The 20,688-nt window shown below is 37.8% G+C and overlaps 2 protein-coding genes and 1 pseudogene across 2 annotated transcripts; 1 reads left to right on the top strand and 2 right to left on the bottom strand.

Annotated features, from left to right (window-relative positions):
* Nucleotides 1-535: 535 nt before the first annotated feature.
* Nucleotides 536-4,308, bottom strand: LOC103953035 (annotated as a pseudogene).
* A 3,286-nt stretch (nt 4,309-7,594) lies between these two features.
* LOC125478989 (acidic leucine-rich nuclear phosphoprotein 32 family member E-like) lies at nt 7,595-9,070 on the top strand. Its single transcript, XM_048587936.1, has 4 exons — nt 7,595-7,705; nt 7,800-7,988; nt 8,238-8,443; nt 8,938-9,070. Exons 1-4 carry the CDS (start codon nt 7,595-7,597, stop codon nt 9,068-9,070), a joined length of 639 nt encoding a protein of 212 aa, XP_048443893.1.
* A 7,507-nt stretch (nt 9,071-16,577) lies between these two features.
* On the bottom strand, nt 16,578-20,484 carry LOC103953033 (protein KINESIN LIGHT CHAIN-RELATED 3). The gene is made up of 3 exons (XM_009364754.3): nt 20,179-20,484; nt 17,415-19,438; nt 16,578-17,078 (listed from the first exon to the last, which is right to left on the bottom strand). The coding sequence occupies exons 2-3, from the start codon at nt 19,391-19,393 to the stop codon at nt 16,865-16,867; spliced, it is 2,193 nt and encodes a 730-aa protein (XP_009363029.2). The 5' UTR covers nt 19,394-19,438; nt 20,179-20,484; the 3' UTR covers nt 16,578-16,864.
* Nucleotides 20,485-20,688: the final 204 nt, after the last annotated feature.

Genomic DNA, 20,688 nt, shown 5'->3' with positions numbered 1-20,688 from the left:
TTCTAACGAGACCGAGAAATTTGGCAGCATATATATATTATGGTCTGCCGTGCTTCGTCGGAATTTGGCAACATATATGTTATGGTCTGCAGTGCTTCGTCGGAAATGTGTTGTCACGTTGAGTACAGGGTAAAAAGACAAAGACCATCACTGTAACCTTGTAATCATCTGTAACATTTGAATATGTTGGCACGAGTCGAATCTCACTTGGAAACGATGCAGAATCAATAGGCAGATTATCGATTAACACGACGAATTCCCCCGCTGAAGTAACAAAACTTACGTTAAAGACAGTTGCGTAGAAATCTCTACAGGGTTCGGAAGGCTCATGCTCGAGGTCGTTTTAGCATATCAAATTGTGATCGTGGGATTTCATTGTCTTGTTAACCCTTCGGGACAAAATGTCTTCTGTGACAGCTACGAGCTTGCAGGTCTTGCATTGTGATGCTACACAAAAATCATTAAGAGTGAGTTTCGTATCACGAAAGAGTCCAAAGAAAATAATTGGGGTTTGAATCAAAAGGTAATGGACTAATTAACTTGATAACTTCAAATTCTAAATAAGTTTATCCACCATAATTCTCTGCTTCACTCCAGTCGGAGATTCCAAGTTCATAATTGCATTAGAAATGACGATGATGATTGATGAAAGACGGTGAACCAGCATTGGCCTAAATGTTAAAAAGAATGAAAGAGTTATGTTTTCAAATAGAAGGGGAGTTTTGGAGAACAAGTCTGCAACAATGAAAATGTCCCAACCGAGAATTAAGTTTGGCCAAGTGTCCAAGACCCAATAAAATGCAAGCAAAACCCCAATTTAAAAAGAGTTTTACATAAAGAGCAGTTATGAAGTAGGGTAATGCTAGAGATACTAAATTTGTGAGTAATGCTAGGAAGATTAAATTTGGTGGCTAAATTTTGAAAACTAAAAGACATGTAAGTTGATGATTGGTTTGTTATTAAAGTATTGATAGACGTGCTCATTTCTATTTGTGACCGATCATTTAGTTTGTATTTTAGTCTCTAAATTTAGTCACCCTAGCATTACTCTAAATTTGTAGACAAAATTTTGAAAACTAAAGGACATGAAAGTTGATGATTAATTTATTATTTAAGCGTTGATTAAGGTGCTCATTTTTTATTGGTGACACATCATTTAATTTATAAGTTTTGTCTTCAAATTTAGTCTCCCTAACATTACTTGATGAAATATACCCAAACACGACCGTTCAAACCAATTGCTATTTCAAAGGAAATCTTTTTCCCAAGTTCCTCAAGAATTGGACATCTTGGCGAACTCAGCAACCTGAAAACCAGATGACTGGTTAATTATAACATAGAAGAAAAATGAAAAAAAAACCACTGTTTTACTCATTGACTATGTGCTTTATACTAGTACCGCGTTTATTAATCCGTAATCAAACTGAGATGAATTGAATTGAGGAGGAATTCAAATGAGTTGGAATCAGAATCATATTCCTATTGAAGTTGTTTACTAAAATTGTTTGGAATCAGAGTAGGAATGATGTTGAGTCCATATAAGTTGTTTACTAATTTACTTCAACCGGAATGAAAACTAGGTTGATTACTATATTGCCCTTGCATAAATAAATTATTTTCATACTAATTAATTAAATTAAATTCTTAATTATATTTATATAATAAAATTCATCTATATAAAAATATATAAATAGGTTTTATTTATTTATTAAAAGATGGCAGGAATGACATTGAGTTCATATAAGTTGTTTACTAATTCACTTCAATCGGAATGAAAACTAGTTTGATTACTAAATTGCCCTTACATAAGTAAATTACTTTCATACTAATTAATTAAAGGGTAAATTATATTTTCATACCTCAGGTTTGGGGCATATTTCAATTCCTTACAACGTCTTCAAAACATTTCACTTTCATACCTTAAGTACTATTTTATTTCAAAATAATACCTCCGTTACATTTTCCATCCATTGATCCGTTAAGTGCTGACGTGGTTGCCACATATATGCCACGAGGCTGCCCAATGTTTTAATAAACCTAAATCTTCTAAATATTAAAATAAAAAAAATAAAAACCTGAACCTTATTCCCTTTCCCCTTCCCCTCAACCCCCAACCCAAACCCTAAATCCCATGTCTTCTCCGATACACTCTTCCCTGTTCACCTCCCCGACCCACTTCATCTTCTCCACCCAGCACCCCCTTCTCCTATCCCCCATCATCACCCACCCCTTCTCCCATCACCAACCCTATCCATCAGCCCCCGAATCTTCTCTGCCTTCACCTTTGACAACACAATGCAGCCACCACGAAGCCTCGAGCTTCAGTAATCCCCAAGTTCAACAACACATTGAAGCCCCACGAAGCCCCGAAATCGCTGCCGTTCTTCCTCCTTGCTACCTCGCCAACATTGAACTTCTTCCCTACCATGACTAACATTGAACTTCTTCCCTACCATGACCAACATCGAACTTCTTCCCTATTTACAAAACCCAGATCCCCTTCCTTCCCCCTCACCTCTTTGCAATTCCTATTTACAAAATTCATTCCCCTAGAAGAAGAAGAAACCAAACCCATCTATTCCCAACCCGCCATCCCCTCGATGACCCACTTGACTTCCCCACCCCCCACCCCCCCCGGGCGACGGTTGCAGGTATTTGGGTTGTGGTTTTGTAGGTATTGTGTTGCAGGTATTTGGGTTGCAGGGGTTTCTAAGAAAACCAGTGAAAAAAAAAAGCAGATAAGTGATTAAAGGTGGGGGCTTTGAGGTGGGAGAGGTGGAGGGGGATATGGGTTTTTGGGGAAGGAGATGCGCGGAGGCGGGAGACTGAGGGTGGTGAGGGAAGAGGCGGGAGAGGGGTGGAATTCAAAACTCAAACCCTAGAGAAGGAGAGGGAAGGAGGAAATTGAAAAAAGGGTGTCAGGGAGTGTGTTGGGGTTGGTGTGGAGGAAGAAGAAGAGTGGGAGAGATGGGTAAGGGGGTGGGGACGAACGGACGGGAAGGAAGAGATGGGTAAGGGGGTGGGGACGAACGGACGGGAAAGAAGAGATGGGTAAGGGGGTGGGGGTGGGATGTGGGGTTGCGGGGAAAGGGATCTGGGTTCGGGTTTTTTTGGTTTTTTTAAATTTTTTTTAAGGTTAATATTATAATATTGTTAATGTATAAAAAAATTATTATTTTTTGCCACGTGGCAGCCACATCAGCACAAATGTGGCAGCAACGTCAACATTTAACAAACCATTGGATGGAAAATCTAATAGAGGTATTATTTTGAAATAAAATAGTAGTTAAGGTATGAAAGTGAAATGTTTTAAAGATGTTGTAAGGAATTGAAATAGACCCCAAACCTGAAGTATGAAAGTGTAATTTATCCTTAATTAAATTAAATTCTTAATTAAATTTATATAATAAAATTCATCTATATAAAAATATATAAATAGGTTTTATTTATTTATTAAAAGATGGCATAATGAGTGTCAAATGAAGGGCAATGTTATGATAATCAGAAACAAGTGAGGGCATAATTGGTAGAAAAAATCCATTCCGGATTCCTAAAGTGTCAAGAAATTGAAATACCTCCCTCGTGTAGGGAGTCCAATTCCTCCAAAATTAGGAGTTGAATTCCTTAATGCGTGTGGACTCCACATGTATTTTGATATCCTAAGATTACGTAAACAAAGATGTATCCCATAATCGGAATCCAATTCCGTAAATTGATTCTGATTATGGGTACATAAACGTGCCATAGAGCAGTAACTATCCTCTAAGCACTTCTCATATATCACAGAAAGGGAACTGCACCTCACATTCTTGAAAGGCCAGTCGAACAGTCAACATTGTAACCATCTTTAAGGACGCCATACACTGCTGCTTTTCCACTGGCTAGACATCACACAACAATTTCGATCACAGACAAGAAATCGTCACAGAAATTCAACGAATCAACATTTACAAGAACTAACACACAGGTTAAACAGAAGTGTGTCCCAAAATGAAAAGCAATAAGATAGAAAACCAACCATCAGGGCATGACAACTCAGGATTCATGCCAGGGTTTTGCCTCCACAACCTGAACATATAGCAATGCACCCACCTGTGAAGTAACTGACTAGCCGTTAATAAACAGTGCAAAAAATAAAACAAAGAACTGAATTTGAAGTTGAAAGAAATTAATAAGCTATTGTGCTAACTGCTAACAACCAAATTACAACAATGAAAATACTACAATTTCAAGCAGCTTTTCTACGTCATTCCAATTGCGGTTTTAACTACCGCATAATTGTTTCATAGCTTTCAACTGAACTTCCATTGAAGAGATGTTGGACTGGTTTGGTATTACTGTGCTTTGAAAAGAAACTGCTTTTGTTGTGTTGTGAGAATAAACTTATTTTTGCTGCTTCACGTTTTTAGTTTTTCTTTCATCCAAAACTGTGAAAATAAGTTGTTTTTAAGTGTTTACCAAACACCTTTTTGAGCTCAGCTTTTTTTTATACCCACTTTTTATAAAAACATATCATTATCAAACCAGTACGTAACCATGTTCCTTGTCTCTCTCTCACCAATGCCCCCCAATGAAACAAAATCTGTTTAATGAAACTTTATTTGTTTTCTAAAAAACATTTTCTAACTACACTGGAGCCTAGTAATGTTCTAATTACTTGTTTAACATGACTATGAACATCATTTAAGTTGCAGCAAGTTAGAATCAGTCACTAATAACAAGATTATGACAAACTTTAAGTTTATAAAAGCTCCCAACAGCTCCCTCCCAAATATACAACTTCTGTTTTTACTTGGGAGTAGTACCCACTGGTCTAAAACAAGATGTTTCGATTGTGAGCGAAGTATTGAGGCTACTGATGTTAAGTAGATCATAGAGTTGATCCACAATTAGTAAGTTTCGACAGTTAAGCAAATTTAAGACTTGGTACTTAAACCATATTTAGTAAGCCCACGACAACACACACTTGTACAATTTTTTCTTTTCTTCAAATATTCATGTTTTCTGTATACTTATAAAAAATACAGCAACGCAACATATATAGACGTAACCTTGATCTAATTTAGTCTTTGATACATAATTATCAAAAACGTGTTTTCGGTATTTGATCAAATTTAATCTTTGATTAAGAGCATTCATCACTCTTTGTACTCAAGGCGTCGCGAGGGGCCCTATATTCATGTCTAGGTGGGCAATGAGGGTTCGAAGTTCAGAACTTTAGCAAATACCAACATTAAAATTTGATAACTAACTAAACCTTGATCTAGTAGAGCTTCTCCTTTCAATATCGAAATATGTCCCAAATACAAACATCACCTTTTACTTAATTAAATATTAATTAGACTAAATATATTAATTAGTTAATTAACAATTTAGGGTGCATTTCCCTTTTTAATGTTAAATGAACATAAGTCATTTGCACATTGCCGATATTTTGGTGTTACATTAAGACACAGCTTTTCGTTTACCAAACAAAAACAAAAACTAAAAACTAAAAAACAAAAAACAAAATTACTTTCTCCTATGTTAAGAAACGAGCTTGTCATTTCAAACCAGTGTTCTAAAAATAGGCCTATGCGGTCCCCTAGGCGCTAGGCGATGGCCAGCCGCCGAGATTAACCTCTAATTGGGAAGAAAATCGGGGAAGGGATTAGGCGGGTGCCGAGGCAATCTTGGCGGCGCTTGGGCGGCCTAGGCGGGTTACTTGATGGCCTAGGCAGTTTGACCGTTTCAATTCCTTCTGTTTTTAAGTGAGTAAGGAGAAATGTAGAGCTATCTGTGTTATGAACTCCAGCGAAGAAGACGAGCGGAAGAAGACTCTTTGATTCTCACTCCACGTGACCACTATCATGTCTCAGTGTTCCATATTTAATATATTTTGAATTGTCGCCCAATTAAAATTAGACACCTAGCAGTCCTATTTGACTGATATGTATAAAGAAGGGGACAACTAGCATGAACGTGCTCCACATCCCTCCCTTATATGCATCTTAGCTTCCTCACTTCCCTTTTTTTCTTTTTTTTCTTTTTTTTTTTTTTTTTGGTTTTAAATTGCTGATTAAATATTTTATTTTTTTGGTCAAAATACTTTGTTTTCAATGATTAAATGATTTCTACACCATATATTTGGCACCTTTATTTCTCTTTAAATGCACTATAAATTCATATGATCTTGGAAAAATATATCCTAAAATACTAAGATTTGTATCATTTGAACTTTTATCTTATTCCATCAAATTAACCAAAGTATTAAAGATTTATTGTAAATTTACTGAAATCCGCCTAGGCCATCTAGGTGGCCGCTTAGGCCCTGCCTAGGCCCCTAAGCGCGCTAGGCCCCATCCTGCCACCCGACTAGTGCCTAACGTCTTTTAGAACCATGTTTCAAACAGACAACAACATTCTCAACTCAAGGGTTAGGGTTTTGTAGTACAATTACATACAAATTTCGAACTTGCATCACTCTCTCATTCCCTCCCTGTCGCTAAACTACAAAGTGAAGTTGTTGCTTCTTCTTCTTCTTCTTATTCTTCATTCTCTCATTCACCATAGCTATGGAGGTCGAGGTTGAATCAATGAATTGGTACATTATCACACCACGTCACTCTAAAGTGGTTGCTTCCCACCCTCAACAGGATGAGGTATTGCTGAAGGCTGGGCAAAGGTATTGCTTACTGATTTTCAAATTTTTTTTATATTAAATGTTTATATCTTATGATGGGTTTGTGGAGGAGGAGGTGGATGAGGATGATAAGGAGGATGATGATGTGGAGGTGGAGGATGAGGAGATGATGAGGATGATGATAAGGTGGAGGAAAATGAGGAGGATGATGATGAGGAGAGTGATGAGGAGGATGAGCTTAGTTAATTAAATATTAAAATAAATATATTAGTTAATTAACAATTTAGGATTCATTTTCCTTTTTAATGTTAAATGAACATAAGTGATGAGGAGGTGGAGGAAGAAAATGACGATGGGGAAAGTGATGAGGATGATGAGGGGGAGGATGATGATGAGGATAATGATAAGGAGGATGATGAGGATGATGAGGAGGATGAGCTTAGATAATTGAATATTAGACTAAATATTAGTTAATTAACAATTTAGAATGCATTTCTCTTTTTAATGTTAAATGAATATAAGTAATGACGAGGATGATGAGGAGGTGGAGTAGGAGGATGACGATGGGGAAGGTGATGAGGATGATGATAAGGAGGATGAAGAGGTGGAGGAGGAGGATGCCGATGGGGAAAGTGATGAGGATGATGATAAGGAGGATGATGAGGAGAATGAGAATGATGAGCATGAGTAGGAAGATGAAGAGGATAAGAGAGATATAGAAAACATTGGGATTTATGCGATTGATGGTCCAAATGGTTATCTGGCATAGAGGCAAGAGTTTTGAGTTTGGTTTGGCACCTTACAAGTTTATGGGTATCCTATGTAAGCTTAATCTTGTTTGTACAGGTCAAGCAAGATCAACAATATGTTGAGGTCCTTGGTTTCATTATTTGAAAGATGCATTGTTGATGCTGTTGTTGAAACAGTTAAGAAGTGTGATTATTTTGAGCGGTTGGTTCAAACCACAAAGACATGGAGAATTCCCTTCTCACTCTTTGTGTCACATGTCCTCCACTTGGTGCACCCTATGAAGATGAGGCACTTCTACTAATAAAGCAGAACATAATGCAGAAAGATGTTAAGGTTAAATCCCATATATTTAATTAGCAGACATCTATAAGTTTTCACTTCGGATTTTTTCTTGCTTTGATATATAAAATTTGTGTCTTTAATACAGATTGAATTGGAAAGTCGTGACAAAGTTAGAGGTTTTGCAGAATCTTTATGGGAGTCGGATAAAAATATAGAGGTTGTCCGACTTGAAAATGGCCTTGCAAAACTTCGAAATACCTTTGTCTTTACTAGGGTTGCAACTTACAACGACCTTGTACGAGCTCAAGAAACTGCAAAAACAAAAAAGTTGAATGTATGTGAAGTTGCATGCATACCTACACTATTTAAACATGTCTTCCCTTTGAACCAATTTTTCTAATAATATGCATTTTTCCATTGTAGATTTGGAAGGCTCATGTTGAATGACCAGTCGGCAACATCGAATAGAAAAAAGAGCTAAAGGTCATTTGCATAACTAATTGCATGAATTAATACCCTTCTAATGTTGTAAAATGTCGGATGATATATGTCGTGTTCTTTATTTTTCATGTATTGGTCACAGAAGTTTTGGACCATGGTAGATTTTATGTCGAATGTCGAGGATCAGACTGGACTTGTTCAATTATGTAGCTTGGTGTATATTACAGTCCCTAGTTCAATGGAAGCAGACAAGTTTTTAAGTGAGCAAATACTAAAGAAGGAACTTTCTGCCACAATTGTGCTTCTAGACTCTGAGGGCGAGATGATTAACTGTGATGAACTTGGAGGGTTAGTATTTCTTGTATGAGCAAATTCTGAAACGAGTATCAACGCTACCATGGTTCAAGTTTGATTCATAACCATCTTCTTTAGTCCTAGTATTTTGAAAACTTGTGTCTCTTTATTAAATCATTAAGTGGCCCGACCTTTCATTGACGTTGAAAGTTAGTGTTGGTGAAATTAGCATATTAATTTGGCTCTTTGGTTTGGTCTAGCTTGCAAGTTTTCTGTGTTAAAACTAGTTTCGTGCAACATTTTTGTGAATAACTTCCCTTGCTATTGCTTTGGTGAAGTATGGGAAAAGCAGATAGATGACAATGAAGAAAAGAAGAAAGCACTCAAGGAGTTACAGAAGTTGCAAGAAGAAGCACGAGAAAAAAGGAAGGGGATTTGGCACCAACTATTTAGTTTAAGGGCGTTAGATATAATTTTGTGTATATCTGCCATGGCTTTAATTAACAATTTAGGATACATTACCCTTTTTAATGTTAAATGAACATAAGTGATGAGGAGGATGATGAGGAGGTGGAGCAGGAGGATGACGATGGGGAAAGTGATGAGGATGATGAGGAAGAAGAAGAAGATGATGATGATAAGGAGGGTGATGAGGAGAATGAGAATGATGAGCTGGAGTAGGAGGAGGGTGAAGAGGATGAGAGAAATAGAGAAAACATGGGAATTTATGCGATTGGTGGTCCAAATGGTTATTTGGCCTAGAGGCAAGAGTTTGAGTTTGGTTTGGCATCTTGCAGGTTTATGGGTACCTTATGTAAGCTTAATCTTGTTTGTGCAGGTCAAGCAAGATCCACAATATGTTGAGGTCCTTGGTTGTGGGGAGACAAAAAATATAAAACGGTGCTTAGATTTTAGGCCGATTTGTGTAATCATGGTTTTCAACCCCTATATAACTTCCTTGGTCGACATCTCTCTTTCACTCTCTTGAACATTTTCAGTGCACTAAAAATGTTTGAAAGATTGAAAGGGAGGACCTTGACTAAGGAAGGCATATAGAGTTAAACCCATAATCACACAAACTAGACCAAAATCTAAAGCATGTTTCATGTCCTCTTCGCCCCACATGCACTTAATTCAAGCCACACATAGCTTCCCTTCCTAACCTCAAAAACAAAACAACAATTATGATTGACATCTAAAATTCAAAAGTTAATTATTGACATAGGAAGGTACATTATCTCATTGCTTCTTAGCCCAATATCACGAATGAGGCTATCCACACAAACCATGGTCGAATATGCCCAACAAAAGTTAGTGTCGCCTTGGTCCATCAAGGATGTCATAAGACTTCCTCAATCCACCATGTTCAAATTCAAGAAGTTTGGGACTAATGTGGACTCATTTTGTCTTGTATTGCGATTATCTTGAATTTTATTTTTTGATGTAAATCTCGTTCAAACATATTCAGGCCAAAATTCTATCCCCGATGCCTTACAGCTTTGCCTTATCCCCAGATGATGCGTGACCGAATCGTGGAAGACTGGTGACCTAATAGTGTGACCTCTGTGGGTTTGAGTTGCACCAGGCCTGCCTTCTGGCAGCACGAGAGAAGGTGAGAGATCCCAAACTTTGTTTCGTGACTCTATAACATAATTCAACTTGCCCGCATACTCCAAACTTCCCAAGTTTCGCCATTGTTGTACATTGACATATGGCATGGGATGTTTTATTCCCTCCAAAATCTATAGCCAATCGACCAAGTTGATAATCGTGGCTTGATATTCCTAACGTTTTTTAAATACAACTATATTTTTACAAAGTGTTATGACGAAGAATTTGGATCCGGATGTGATGTCACACGTAATCATAAAGTTATAGTTTGAACTAACTACACTAATTGTCAAATCCCTACTTATTAGTAATCAACTAATCACGGTTGGTCTTAAAATTAGACCTTCCAATCAAAATGGTCCATGAAATAGAAAGTCCATCAATTTAGTCTCCGTAATGGCTTCAGCAAACTTTTGAATCAGTGAATTTTTATTAGAACTAAAAGATTTCGTCCTCTTGCTTGAATATTAAGGCGTAATTTGTAGTTCGTTCATTTCTTGATTGGTTGGTTTTTCTGTTGCAGTAGTTTTGGATACTATACAATTTAGAAACTTAACTGTAGGTTTGAATGATTGAGGTGGAAAACACTTGCAACCCCCATGTATTTTCGATTGAAGATCACTTTTACAATAAATCATTCGAATTAGAGATCTTTTAGTAATGTATCCAATAAATCAACTATGTAGGTACCAAGTAGGATATTCATGATAAATTGTTGATTTTGACATATTTGGATGATTAAACGATCATCGATTTGGATGATTTGTTATAGGAATGATTTTCAAATAAAAACTAATAGATTGGACAGTTCTGATTATGAAATTTCTATTTTCCATGTTTCGAATACGTTATTTACAAGTGGGGAAATGAGATCCTCTCCCCAAGAGGGATGCAAGCATTATCCTTATCCAAACCTAATAACACCCGTAAGAAAACGAAAAGATTGACTAAATTAGCAAATAAAATCCAGCTTTAAGTATTCCTTAGGGAATGACTGACATCTATAGAATAAGTAAAATTACATGTAGACAGTTGTGCATAAAATCAGGCAATAAAATTTTCATACTGACATAGAACTCGTGAGCGGTCGAACAATGATGCAATAATGTGCATCATTGTTCAGAATTCGGAGAATAATGATTATTGGATGGTGGTGTAGGTGGGTGTAGATGTGGCATTTGTCACCGCAATTTATTTTAAGTAGACGAAGGTGGCGTTGGCCAAATATAAGTTGCGTTGTAGTTTAATTATTAAGTTAATTTCTTACTAGGTGGTAACCATCATCGCCTAGTAAGGGTGGTGAGCAAATTCAGACTCGAGTTACTTGGACCCATTTACGAAAATTTTGAGTCTCGTAATTATATAGCTTCTATGTAACAACCCGTTCCAAATTTTACGTTTTTATTTCATTTTAAAAGCGTGAATTTACGAAATTGCCCTAGAGGCAAGAACTTTGACTTCTGTTGACCATCGACTTGAGAGATGTGAGACTTATTCTTTTAGCATATTCTCGTAGTACTCATTGGTACGACCGTATAGGCGAAAACCGTTTGCGAGTCCGGATTATAACGGTATACTTATGGACGTTTGAAATTGGTTATTTAATTATTTGAATTCCCACCTTGTGGGATTAGTGGACCAATTAAATTAAGGGGACAAGGAACCAATTAGAAAATTTAAGTGAAGCTTGCAGCCAATCAGAAAGAAAGAAGAAAATAAAATAAAAAAAAATAAAAAAAAAGAGGGGGAAAAGCTTCCCGTGCACCCATACCCGCACCACTGCGAGTCCATTTTCCAAGGCCGATTCCGGCCAACTTCGGTGGAGTTTTTCGATGCCACCACCACCATCTTGAAGCTCTCATTCCCCTCTACAAAACCCACCCAAGAACCACCTTGATTAACCATGGTATGTGGCGGTTTGAGGCCACGAAAGTTGACGAAAATCAATGGTGCTCCGGCCACCCTTTTCGATTTTCCGGCAAATCGGCAAAGCGATGGCCGATGCCACCACTTAGGCTTTGTAGCCCATCATCCCAGGAGCAAAACCCAACCAACCTTGACCCCGTTGGACCACCGTAGACGACGAATCGACGTCGGGAAGTTTTAGGCACCCGCCGGCTTTGTGGGCAAAATTGACCATCTTCCGTCCACTTTTGGACTTCGTGGCAGGGACCAATCATTCGGACGCCTCGATGTGTGCGCTAGAGATTCATAGCATGGACTCCAGGTAAGTGGATCTTTTCCTTTTTATCGTATATATTGTTGAGAGTTCTATCGACACTTTTAAATTGATTAGGTATATTACTTTCATATATAATTATTGTGAATGCTTGAAGTACTATATGAACTACGAATGGCTTGATCCCTGTTTAGGGTACGTAGGCAGTCTAACGAGACGTTAGATGCAGCCATAAAATATTTGAGACAAAAGCCTTATTTGGGAAATTGAGTAATGCGAAGGAAATTGATAAAGACAAGTTTTAGTTTTGTGAATTAGTTAGTTAATTAGTGTTAATTGGGTTATTATGGATAATTATCCCTGAAAATAAGTAGTTCGGGAGTAGAGCGTTATTGATTGTACATTTCACACTGTATAGTTTATAATTGAAAATGCTACAACATGGTTGAGTGTTAGATTGCATCATGGTATATCCATATGTATTATACTTGCATATAATGATTGGGAATGCTTTCAAATGCAAAGGTGGACGCAGGACACCCAGGTAAGCTTCAGGTGAGTACATGTTGATGTTAGTGATGGTAGTGAGTACGATTGTGTTGAGATATAATATAAGCTCATAAACCTGCACCCCGGTGTTAGTGCTCCCGCCCGTGGCCAGGGCACAGTCCTTCACATGATGTTCACCTCCCACACCTTACGCTCACCTTGGATTCAAGGTAGGTGCACAGTCCTGTCGTACAGACCACTTTAGGTGGTTCCGACTCGTAGGTGACCCGCGATTATTCGCCCAGTCTTCACGTGATCGTAGCACTTGAGCGTAATTATTTACACCCAGTCCTGTCGTACAGACTACTTTAGGTGGTTCCGACTCGTGTGCAGGTATACTTATTGAGCTATTGGCTAGCCAGGATTGATGAGATATGGATAAGTCGTATAGGTCACTATAGGTGACTCCGACTTATATGCTAACCAGGATTGATGAGATATGGATAAGTCGTACAGGTCACTATAGGTGACTCCGACTTATATGCTAGCCAGGATTGATGAGATATGGATAAGTCGTACAGGTCACTGTAGGTGACTCCGACTTATATGCTAGCCATGATTGATGAGATATGGATAAGTTGTACATGTCATTCTAGATGACTCTGACTGATATATCACTTTGTATTGATTTAGTTCATTTGGCCTACTTATTAATGTATGGTGGAGTTGATGGAAAACCGTGGTTTTAGTCATTTTTGAGTATGGTTTGGATATATGTATATATGTTGTACTGTCTTATGGAAAACGATACGGGTTTTACATTTAGGGGCATTACTTTTACAGAGGTAATAACTTTGGGAAGCTTGGTTTTATTACTTACTCACACTTTCTGTTTGGTGCCCTCCAGGTTTTAGCTGTTGAGTTTGTATCGACAAGAATCTGTGGCGAATCTTAGTATTGATGGATATTTCTGAGGGTATGATTCTTACCCACACTACTGTACCTTACTTATGCTCTGACATCACGTGTGAAATGGGTTCGCTCCCACTCATAGCGCACTCTGGTACTTAGACACTTTTAGATTCAAATTTATTCACTTTTTCTACACTCTATCACATTTTATGGCTTCGTCACCGTCCAGGTGTCGGCCAGCACAGCTCGATTCAGGGTCCAAGTGGACTTTCTGGGTCGGGGCGTGTCATTCTAACTTTCCTAGGAATCATCAAAATGTATAGCTTTTAGAGAAAATATTGCTTAATAAATTGGATTTTCGTTTGATGTTCCTTTAAATTTGATATCATTCTGAGACGACCTTGGATTAATGAAAGTTATGTTAATCCAATTGTACATATTGGTGCTTTTGCTTTACTATCATGTCTAATTTGAAGTTTAATTTCTTGGTTGGTTGGTTTGTTTGTTCTGTTAATTTTCGTGAGTTTAACATCTTATCATTTTTAACGTGAATTTCTGATGCTCCTGATGCGACTTGATACTTTTATTTCTGCTTCAGAATTAGTTTTATTGTTTTAAACAGAAAATTTATGATCCCACTTCCCCACATTTATATGAGTGTAGAAAAATATTTATTTTCTCAAGGATGCTTCAGTTACGTCAACTGTTTTGCAGACGAGGTTCTGGAATTCAAACCGTTAAACTAACAGATGAACGTAATGTTTAACATTCCCGTAATCGTCACATTGAAAGTAGATGAAACTGTATCATCTGCAGAGAAAACAAGGCGAAAGTTCCTTTTACTTTTTCGAGTTGGGGTGGAGGATGTGGGAGGGGGAAGTTGAGAGAGATCTCTCAGTTAAAAAACTTGAAAATTAAGCTGCATCTTAGGTAAATGCATTCGAGTTCGAAAACTGCTAATAAGTCTAGTTTGCTTCAACTGCAGGACAGTGTTGAGTGCACATTGTTGCTCCATGATAGGTGTTTCACAACCTCTATGGTACTTATCGACGCTTTCACAGTTGGAGTGGCTGGTGATGCTACATCCCAACCCGTGAGTTGAAGACATGTTTCTATAGATCTAGCGCAGCCATGGGTAGAGGAAGCACCTTGAATCTTTGGAACATCGTCAGGACCTGGCGGGCGTTTCACAACATGAGAATTTTGAAGGTCGTATGCAGCTGAAATAGTTTTCCGAATTAGGTTCTTATGAGACTAGTTATCTAAAAATTCGTAGGAACACGTCTGTCGGAAAATGTACAAATGACCTGCTCAATTCACGGGCCAAGCAAATCTTAAATTAGCTCTTTCAAACCAAGAAAAAGATGTCGAAGAAGATTATACGGGATCGGACATGAAAAAACCATAGAAATAAAAGGCAATACAAGATCAATACAAAAGCGGAGTTTGATTTTAAGAAGTGAGTCGATAATGGTTACCTGATAGGGGACCTAGGCTTGTTGATTGGTAAACTTCACTGAGTTCCTCGACTAACCCTTTTCTTCTTGAAAAGGTATTTGTATTTTCAATTGAGATGGGATGAGTCTTTAAATAAAAAAAATAATCATTAACATTAACGTATATTATCTCCTACTTAGACTGATACATCCAAAAGAAATTACTATATCTTCTCTGTCGAAAAATGTACAAATGACCTCCTCAACATTGTACATAAAACATGAAGATTGTACCTTTCTAGTTAGAGTAATGTTAGAGAGACCAAATTTTTTAAACCAAATTAGCAAACTAGATAATGTGGTTGTAGATGATTGGATTATTAATTAAGTGTCGATTAACGTGTTTGTTCCTTATTGGTGACACATTATTTGATTTGCAATTTGGTTTAAAATTTGGTTTAAAATTTGGTCTACTTAGTATTACTTTTCTGGTTATATGAAATGCATTCTAATTTGTATATAAATTATCAACCACGATTGTGAAGCAGTTTCTTTTGCCTTCGTCTTTACCACCGAATATGTTAACCAGGTCGAAAGATGCAACCCAAAGAATGCAAGTTCTTGGTCACAAAATCAGAAATCGGAGAAAATATTAGATATAACCGGTTGTATACAAGTCAAAATCAGAGTGAGCGAAATTAATACATCTGTTGTATACAATAAGGAAGGTTTTCTCGATAAGCGGACTGTAACTTCGAAAGATTGTATCGAGATAAATTCTAGTAGGACCAGTACTGAGAGGATTGCCTGCAGAGAAAAGGGAGAGCAACATCCACACTGCCCCCCCCACCAACATTAAATTTCAAATCTTGTCTAACCTAAACACTTGGGTTGGATGTAACACAACAGCAACTTGATATATGCCCAATACCTAATTTCACAACAATTTTTATGTCAAATCCCTTTCAAGATAGTTAATGGCATATAATATGACAAGTTTGGTGTGTATCCAGTACCCCAATCCACAACAGTACAATTTGTACCCACCAAAATGGTGTCAAGATCTCTCAGAAACAGAAGTTTCTGGCTCCAAAAATTCAATGAAAATAAAGGTAAAGTGTCCCCCAAACTTAACGACATAAATCACAGCTAGCTTCAGAGATAAGAGAACATGTACACATCAGTATGAGTTGGAGTTTTAATGGTGGTTTTAGGTTCTCACAAATCTTATCACTTTAAAATGTAAACCTTTAGTTGGATTGTCTAACCGGGTCATTGATATGGCATTCACAAAGAACGACACCCATTCAATGCACCTATCTGGGGCTCGTTGGTATTCTAATACCAACTAGTCTTTTCTTTTGTGAGAGTGACGTGATCAATTATGTAATTAGACTACTCTATTGAAGTTTTCCTCCGTTACCGGATACTGAATCTTGAAAACAAACCGTGACATTTCTTGACAACAAATCTAAATGATCAAAAGCTTTTACATTATTGAACTATAATTAAGATTATAACTCTTAACCCATAAGCTCCAATAATTGATACATCATGAGATATCCTAAATAAATAATTAATATTAAACAAATCTATAAATCTTTAACGTAGTAATACAAATTGTGATGATACAAAATCATATAAACTTCAGCCAAATACAGTATATCATAAATTAATAATGTAACCAAAACCTCAGCCTGAGTTTATTTCAGTTCACCCTGCACAACAACAATCTGATCGGCAATGCCAACGATCGCTTCTTCATTCTTCGGTTGTTCTATGTTTTGTCCCTCTTAAATACGTCCTATAATACATCGTATTCATTTTCGTATTCATTTCTGACCATCCTTACAATACCGTAATTCCATCATTGTTTATACCGTGGGAGTTGGAATCAAGGAGGTTCTCTAGTGATCTGGTTTTTCTGCTCCGATCCCTGCCTGCTTCTTTCAATAACTCAGCCAACCTTCTTTTCTCATCATCCACGTCGGGATTTGCTGTCCCAAGTTTCTCTTCCCTCATCTCAACAACGTACTCCAAGATTTCGATGGCATCCTCCAACCTGGGTTAATGATCACAACAATAATCAGAACAACATCAGAGAATCAACACATATACTAAAAAAATCTATCTTCCGAAAGAGCAACAAATCACAAAATTTCTACAGCTTATTAAGTTTTTATTTTTTTATGTTTAATCGTCAAAACAACGGTCTTGTCAGGCTTTCAGTGCAAGAAAAGAACAGAAAGTAGAACATGTGAAATAGGGAATATAAAAAAGTCACAACCAATTGAGCATTTGCAATGAGCACCAGGTGAAGAACGAAAGCATGCTTAATGAAAATTGAACATGACACATTGATACTAGTCGAAGGACAAACATAAAGATAAGAGCGTACCTTCCAGTTGCATCATAAGTGCCAGCAAGATTGCTATACACCCCGAGTGTGTCAGGGTGGTATGGTCCGCACTCATGTTCCAAAATAGTCCTGGCTTCTTCGAAGCATTCTTGAGCCTCATTTATGGAATAACGTTGCACGCAAGCAAGCCCTATTTGGTTAAGAACAATCCCGAAAAAAGCAGTTTTCTTTTCTCCAGTTGCACGGAGCTTTGAAATGGCACTCTTGAAGGAGTCATAAGATTCAGAATAACTCCCCAGCATGTAGTACATGACACCCATTTGGGCTTCAATCCCGGCTATGGTGCTCTGTTGACCAGGGGCATCATTGTATATCTTTAATGCCTTCTGTAGCAACTTGACCGCCTGCTCAAGGTCATTCATCGATTCATAGATAGCAGAAACATCTGTGAGACCACTTGCCATCTCCTCAGGGGGGACTCCATGCATGGGCTTTTCATAAATTCGAAGGGCATTCTCACAATATGATTTTGACTCTCGAATTTTCCCAGTCCTGTTATACAAATCAGCCAAGCGGATGAAGACTGAACCAACAGCTGGATGATTCTCTCCTTTGGTGGTCTTGAACACAGTGAGTGCCTTCTGATAAGCAAAAGCAGCTTCATCATACCGAGACAAGGACAAGTATGTGTCTCCAATGCTGCAATCAACAGAAGCCACCTCCACTTCCTGGCCATTTGCCACCATGGCCATGCTGGCTAACACAAGGTGCTCGAGAGCAGCTTCGTGATCACCCTTCGTTTCACATATAAGACCCATCAATCTCCTATCTGCAGCCTCTTCCAGAGAAGATGGGGAACCATTCTCTTTATGACTGTCGAGAGCCATCTGGCAAAGCCTCTGAGCTTCATCAAATTGCAATGCTTGGACATGAGCTTCAGCCAAATACCGACAAGTCTCACCAACTCTTACATCTGTTTCTCCCAAAACTTGTTTCTGGATTTCCAATCCAGTTGAGTAATGCATAATTGAATTCTCAAGTTGGCCCAGCATAGCATAAGTATCACCCAACTGCATATGACCAGCAAATTTAGCAAGGGCATGATTTTGGCCTTCCTCAATAGCTGAAAGCTCAATTGAATGTTCGAGAACAGGAATTGCCTCATGATACTGGCCTAAGTTACAGTAAATTGCTGCCGTGACGTGAAGGCACATTACCAGCTCTAAACAAGGTTTCCCATTTGCAAATAATTCAAATGATTTTCCAGCTCGAAGAGCTAATTCAAGAGCTTTCTGGGGATTATCCCCTGAGGAAATCAAATCTCTTGCTTGCTTAAGCAAAAATGGCCCAAGATCGGGATTATTTAACCCTGATTCAGCCAAATCCTCAGTTCCATTCTGCAACTTTGACCCTGCCACAGATGAATTCCTGCCTTTCTTCACGGAAGTGGGTCCCAGATGCTGTTTTTGGAAATTTTTATTGCTAGGAATTGGAGGTTTGTCAGGACTTCTTCCCTTCACAACTGATTTTGATGAAGTTTCAGTCTCGACCTGCAATTCAGCAACTTTCTTTGAGTTCCCAGAAGAAACGGATTTTGCACTTGCAGATTTAACCATCTTTCCTGATTTTCTATCTGAGGACAAACCTTTCTTAGAACTTGAATCACTACGAGAATCATACGCTGGCTTTTCTAGTACTTCCTCTTCCATTATCTCCACCTCTCTCATCTCTCCTCCAACAAGATGGCGTAACTCTGAATCAATCCTAGACTCATCACCATCCGATCGAAAACTACGCCTTGAAGGTGACTGATCAGAACTCTGCATATCACACACATTCTCATAAAGCTGCTCAATTGAGGTGTCAACCACCCCATCAACTGGACGATCATGTCCTCTACTCCGGGGGCTTTGCTGATTCAGAGTACTCTTTGGGGATCCATTCAGAGCTGTATTTTCCTTACTTGGCGTGGAATTTTCATGTGATTCATTTACCACCTCATCAACAATTCCAGGCATCGCTATGTACCCGAATCAACAAAACCTCTACACCAAATAAATTATCTGCAACAGATGTTTCATACAGAATAGGTAAAAAGAAAAACAAGACACAACCGTCACAAACGGATCTCAATAAATCAAGCAGAAGATTTTAGCAGAATTCCAAATGCATACAACATACTGCACATATTGAAAAAATATTGAACAAAAAGAAAATGCATCAGCAACATCATAAAATTCATTTCGGGCATTTTAGCAATCTGCTTTTGAAACTTTGTATGTTTATCAATAAACCTAACGAGCAACTATCAAACAATAACCACAATATACTTTAAAACATCATAAAATTCATGTTTCGGCATTTTAGCAATTCACTTTTGAACTTTGTATGTTTCCCAACAAACCAAATAACAAGTGAAAACAACAAAAAATGAAAAACTTAGATTTACCCATCAAAGGAAACAATGAGAAATAACTAAAACACAAAATGCCCTCATCAGATCTTTCCAACAAAAAAAAGAAAGAAGAAGAAGAAGAATCCAATCAACCCCTATAAATGCAATATTACATACAAAACTCATATCACCACTGGAACATGCCAAAGATTAAAACCAATCAAATCAACTACTTTTCATATTATTGTTGATTAACATGAACCCATCAACGATAAAGAATAGTTCTTTGCAGCTAACCTCTCAAATTAATAAAACAGAAAGAAGACCACAAAATGGAATATAAATAATGGGTTGTTTACTGAGCTGCAAATACAATACGCAGAAAGAAGAAATGGGAAAAATCCTTACCTGAACAACCAATCGACCATGTCAAAAGGGCAGCAAATGGATTGAGCTATCTGGGTCTCAATAAAAATGCAATATATACATACACACACATATATACGAGGTAATGGGGTAAAAATGTCGAATATTTTATCTTTTTATGGTGGGGGTTGGTTGGGATGAAGACGACAGGGTGGGAGGCGAAATGGGGAAATGACTAAAGAAACAAAAGATGAAATCTTTTTGAGGAAAAAAAAAAGGAAATTAATTGGGGGAAATGGTTGCAGAGTTGGAATACCGAAGGGGGGAAGAGAGAAGGCGAGACTTCTTCCGCACCCGCGCGTCCTGCTGGAACTCCCGAAATGCCGATTTGTTTTGTTTTCTCTTACAGTCAATTAACCCTGAAACCGCCACGTGGCGCTCTGATAGCGGTTTGTTTCCTCTTACTGTCATTTTTTGGCTGTTTTTATTTTAACTTTATATTTTAGTTTTTGGGTGGGACGTAGGTTTTTTTATGGATAAAAGGTCATTAGT

This window comes from the organism of the source record quoted next, unplaced genomic scaffold (assembly GCF_019419815.1).
Source record: "Pyrus x bretschneideri cultivar Hongxiangsu unplaced genomic scaffold, Pyrus_bretschneideri_v1 Contig27, whole genome shotgun sequence".
Classification (NCBI taxonomy): Eukaryota; Viridiplantae; Streptophyta; class Magnoliopsida; order Rosales; family Rosaceae; genus Pyrus; species Pyrus x bretschneideri.
The sequence above is the reverse complement of the archived record's forward strand: the minus strand, read 5'-3'. Positions and strand labels throughout refer to the sequence as shown.